Source organism: Electrophorus electricus, chromosome 3 (genome assembly GCF_013358815.1).
Source record: "Electrophorus electricus isolate fEleEle1 chromosome 3, fEleEle1.pri, whole genome shotgun sequence".
Taxonomy (NCBI): Eukaryota; Metazoa; Chordata; class Actinopteri; order Gymnotiformes; family Gymnotidae; genus Electrophorus; species Electrophorus electricus.
Genome location: NC_049537.1, coordinates 22,345,001 through 22,350,000, shown reverse-complemented (window position 1 = coordinate 22,350,000; position 5,000 = coordinate 22,345,001). Strand labels below are relative to the sequence as shown.

Sequence of the window (5,000 nt, the reverse complement as noted above, 5' to 3'; positions counted from 1 at the left end):
ATATTTATGGTACCAGGAGTCCATTTTTTTGTTTGTTTTTCTAATGATTCATGTGTGTAGTAGTGTTGAGCCCCTCTGCTGACCTGTATGCGAAGGAGCAGAGAGTGATAGCGGGCATTGAGCTGAGTGACCCTGGCGCTAACCCGGGCACTGACATGGGCATCCTCCACCACCTGCTGCGCAAGACAGCTGAGGCCCTCGACCTCCACCAGCTTCTGCCCAGCCTCCACCTGCCATTGCTGAAGAGCGAGAGAAAGAAAGAGAGTGCAGAAATATAATCTTTATACATGTATACGTAACAGTGAGCAAAAAAAAGGTGGAAACCCCCCCACACACACATTACTTGTGGCCTCCCAGCTGATTTCCAAATTCCTTTTTAAGTCCTTAATCAACAGCGCAACGAATGGCAGACCCCTCATAACAGTATGCGGAATCCAGAACTTAACAGATCCTCACCAACAGCTGCTGCAGCTGGACGTCTTTAGTGGCGGGATCAGAGCGTCGGTGGTTCCTCAGCCTGACTCTGAGCTCGAGGTCTACAAGCCATCGGTCCAGCGTCTGGAAGCGAGCCTCCAGCTGCTGGAGTCTGATGACGGCCTGCTCCACCTGGACCCTGGTGTCCCGCAGTCTGTCCTGGTAGGCCTGCCACTCTCTCTGCGCCGTCTCCCGGGCACGGTCCTCAATCTGGGGGACGCCCCAGGGGATGACCCGCTCCCGGCTCGCCAGAGCAGACTTAAGCAAGGTGTGGCCCTCGGAACAGCAGGACTGGAGGAGCTGGGAAAGGCGTAAAGGACGAAGGGGAAAAAAAGAGGATGAGAGGGAAGAGGGACGGAACAGTAGCCAATCGCACGTCCCCCCCACCCCCATCTCAGAACGGCGGAGGCTGGCGAACGCAGGGCGCTCCTTGCCCTGCTTTTTTCATTATGTCCCAAGCAAAGCCAACATCGCTTGGTTTTATACTCACTACCAGCTCTTTCTGTGTCTTCTCCAAAGTGTCCACGTCACCATCCAGAGGTGAAAGGACAGCCAGACTGCTCTGCTGCTGCTCCAGCCAGTCCTCAAACATGTGCAGGCCTCGCTGGTACTCCTGATGGACCAGAACCAGCTCTTCTGCCTTGCTGACCGCAGCCTGGGTCACCACAGGAACGCCGCAGTTTTGTCCCAAAGAACATTCCGACAATGCTATCCAAAACAATGATGCTAGAGGTGAGATGGTGTACCAGTCAGTGGTGTCATTCGGTGGGTTTACCTTGGCTTTGTCCTTGACGGCCCCGTATTGCTCATTAAGCTTGCGGATCTCCTGCTGGGAGGCAGAATGCTCCGCCATGCTGGAGCCCTTTGTAGCGATGGTCTCCAGAGGGCTGAAGTGACTCAGCACCTCCTCATAGAGCAACTGCTCCAAGCAGAAAACACAAATACCATCAGTGGGTAATGCAGGTTCCGTTCCAGTTCAATCTCTGCCTTTCCGAATATCAGCGGTCCCAGTGCATTTTTTAGAACGCCATATGTGATACAGAGAGCAAACACCTACATATACACCTGTATACATGACACGAAAGCATGCGTACAGTCAAAATTAGTGGGCCACGGCCCGAGTCACCTTGGCCCTGCGCAGGTTGGCGGTCTTGTCCCTCATCTCTGAGTAGACTTTATCTGAGCTCCCCAGACTCTCCTGCGCTCGTTCCAGCCAGGCCTCAAACTGGCTCACGTCCTCCTGGTAGCTGGTCCACTGCGACAGGGCACCCTCCAGCTGACTGCAGGCCCCAAGCGCGGGAATGAACATACACTCAGTACAGCTACCCAGCTACCAGAGACTCCAAACTGTTTCTGCCAGTATTTCTAAGGCTCTGTATCTACAGGTTAGCACATTAACCCCAATATCACATCAGTCTAACAGACTGCCTCCAGAGAGTGCTTAGAACACGGCACAAACGTTTGAAAACACTGTGATGGCCTTCGGTAGTGATAAAAAAACTGATGAGCAACAGACCTTTTACACTGTATGGAGGCAGAGAGAAGCGCATCCCAGGAGTCTTTGAGGTCCTGGATCTGTTTGCGGACCACGGGCACTCCCTCTGCGGAGGTGTTCCTCTGAACTGCCTCCCCTCTGGTGATGAGCATCTTCAGCTGGATCTCCCTCTCCTGACGTGCTGTCAGTAGGGCCTGGAATGGAAAATAATATTGATTATCACAGTATTTAAGGGCGGCCTTATGGCTGGGGTGTCATGCTGCAAAGCATGGAGGCTTCTGAAGTACCTCGAGCTGGTCCATTCGAGTCACAAGCAAGCTCTTGTCAGCTGTAGGAGAACGGCAGGTCGCGAGCGTCTGCTGGGCCACCGAAACCCAGCCCTGAAGCTCCTGCAAGCCCTGGGAGAAGAGCTGGTGTTCCCCCACCACACGCTCTATTCGGGAGACCTTCTCCTGCACACGTCAGGGAGCGGGGAAGAAACACGTCAGGGCAATTGATCTGTGGTACAGGAACACTGGCATACTCACAGGTAACACAAAGGAATGCCAACTAAATCAATAACAACATTTGCAATAATAAGCAAGACATTTACCAACAAGAAACTAGCTAGCTAGCTACAAGAAACTAGTTAGCAATATGCTAACTAGACGATTCTTTTCTTGTCATTTGAATCAGAGTTCAGAGATTTGGCATTATGAGGAAATTACTGTTCAGTGTAGCACGGTGAGGAGGCTCACTTCATCCCTTACTAACAGTCAGCACCTGACCTGCCTTTACACAACCTGTGTGTGTGTGTGTGTGTGTGTGTGTGTGTGTGTGTGTGTGTGTGTGCGTGTGGGCCATTTTATTTCAATTACAATTAATTAATGACATGTCAGACCCACAATGCAGTTCCAAAAGTCACCTCCATTCTGAGAGACCATCACATCCGGAGCTATTACTGGGTACTATTACTGGTGCTATTACTGGTACTATTACTGGTACTATTACTGGTACTATTTATGCTCCTATGTCTCAGGAGGGAAAATGGCTTTACGCAAAATATAAATTCATTTTCACAAACACTCAGAAACTCAAAAACAACTGAAAATGTTCCGGAACTACAGACTTGCTCCCAAGCAGTGTCGGCACAGCTAAGGCAGGCAGGCGAGGAGACGGCACTCAGACGGCTCACCTTGGTCCGGTTGCTCAGGGCCAGGTAGCGCGCTGCCAGCTGGCAGACGCGGTGCACGAAGCCCTTCCCAGCAGCGCGTCCCTCCCACAGGCCGTGGGCTCGCTCCCTCAGCGCCGCCAGCTCGGGCTCCCTGGAGGTCAGCTCCTCCAGCACGGACTGAGGGCCAAGGGTGACGCGGAAAAGAGAGCAAGCGGGCGGGAGACAACAAGGAGAAGGGACAGGAAGACCCCCACGCCATGAGGACAGAGCAGCCAGACACGGACATACAGCGCGCGGGCTAGCACCGGCCGCAGAGGGCGCAGGATACACAAAGGCTGAGGACAGAAAGGTCTCGACGAGCGCATTTCTGCTCGTTTGGGCTGGTGAGAGGGGGAGGTTTAAGAGAAGCAGGGTGAAAACAAGCCGACGGCAGATAAAGAGGGAGCGGGAGGGTCATCTTCCAGGAGATGATCGGCTGGATACAGAATTACCAGCAGAGTGCCTATAAAGGCCCGGCAAAGCGGTGAGGCACGGAGTTCAGGAAAGGAAGAGGCTCTGGGATTGTGGGCTGAAGGGAATACACTAAATGCTCCTCAGCGGCTGTTACCTGCGCCGTACGCAGGTGGTGCCGGTCACGTGCACTGGGCTTTTTGCAAGACCACAGATCGTTTGATTTTGGAATCATCCTGCGTGGAAGGCCAAATCCTGCAGAATGACTGCGAGGGACTGACTGAGGTCGTTTAATTACCTCACGCGGAAGCCCTGCGTACCTTCCAAACCTATGGCCCGTTCCGCCTGCTTTTCAACGTAATGAAATACACAGTGCAGGGTGAGGCAACACTTTGGAATGCTTTCCTTTCTTTTCAAACGCGAAGTAAACATGCATATCGTGTGAGAGAACAGACAGCCGGGGTTCTGCTGCGCGTTTGTGATGCAACACGGCTGATAATAATTATCTGGCTAACGCATCTCTGTTCATCCCACTAACTCACTGGACGGTAACTAGAGATAGGCTCAGGCACCAGTTTGAGGCTAGTTTTTTTAACTGTTTGCTTGGCAGACCCACTTATTCTGGCTGTGGACGGCGTGTCAGCGGCGTGCGGGTGTACCTGGAGTTTGCTGAGCTCCAGTCTCTTGGCTGGGAGGTCATGGAGACGGGCGCTGCTCTCCTGAACGGTGACCTCCGTTCTGGTTATCCAGTCCTGAAGAGGAACCAGACCTGCCTCGAAGTCCTGCATCTGCGACTGCAGACCCTGCACAAAAAACGCACAAGCCATGGGCAATGACGCGCGCTCACGCACCCCAGCACACGCAGAGACTAAAGGCACACACCGTGTCTGGCTGCCTGTGTTTTCTCTTTGTGTTGTGCGTACAGGCTAAAATGTGATGCCTGAGAAAACTCTTTCCGTATCAGTACGAACAATAACAGCAGCAAACAAAGAACACAAACAAACCACCAACACCCCCCCCCACCACACACACACACACACACACACACACACACACACACACACACACTAAGTTGAGCCTCACCTGTAATACAGTCTGTCTGTGCTGCAGGTTCTCCATCAGGTTCCTCCAGTCCTCACTGGCAGTGCAGGCTTTGGTCCGGACCGCCTCCACCCTGTCAGCAGACACCACCGCCCCGAGCTGCTCGGCATGTGCCAGGACAGCGTTTAGTCGGGCCTGGCCCTGCTCCTCATCACCCATGAACTCCTGTGGCGCACAGCGGGCGAAAACGTCACTCAGGCAGACATGGGCAGACGAGCCCAGAGTGGAGTCTGAGGAGCGGCGTCCAGACGCGGGTGCCCCCCACCCCACCCCCGCCCCCCAGTAGGGCTCTCTCACCATCTGTGAAGCACACGTGTGCAGACTTAA

The 5,000-nt window shown here is 53.5% G+C and overlaps 1 protein-coding gene across 1 annotated transcript in view; it reads right to left on the bottom strand.

The window, feature by feature from the left end:
- The window catches only part of syne1a (spectrin repeat containing, nuclear envelope 1a), a 92,585-nt gene that overhangs the window by 57,418 nt on the left and 30,167 nt on the right, over nt 1-5,000 (bottom strand). Inside the window, exons 50-59 of the mRNA XM_035523949.1 lie at nt 4,656-4,838; nt 4,232-4,375; nt 3,144-3,299; nt 2,257-2,421; nt 1,991-2,163; nt 1,601-1,754; nt 1,250-1,393; nt 965-1,129; nt 457-774; nt 84-239 (exon numbers count right to left, since the gene is read on the bottom strand). Of these exons, the coding sequence (XP_035379842.1) occupies nt 84-239; nt 457-774; nt 965-1,129; nt 1,250-1,393; nt 1,601-1,754; nt 1,991-2,163; nt 2,257-2,421; nt 3,144-3,299; nt 4,232-4,375; nt 4,656-4,838 (1,758 nt within the window). The remainder of the gene's footprint in view (nt 1-83; nt 240-456; nt 775-964; nt 1,130-1,249; nt 1,394-1,600; nt 1,755-1,990; nt 2,164-2,256; nt 2,422-3,143; nt 3,300-4,231; nt 4,376-4,655; nt 4,839-5,000) is intronic.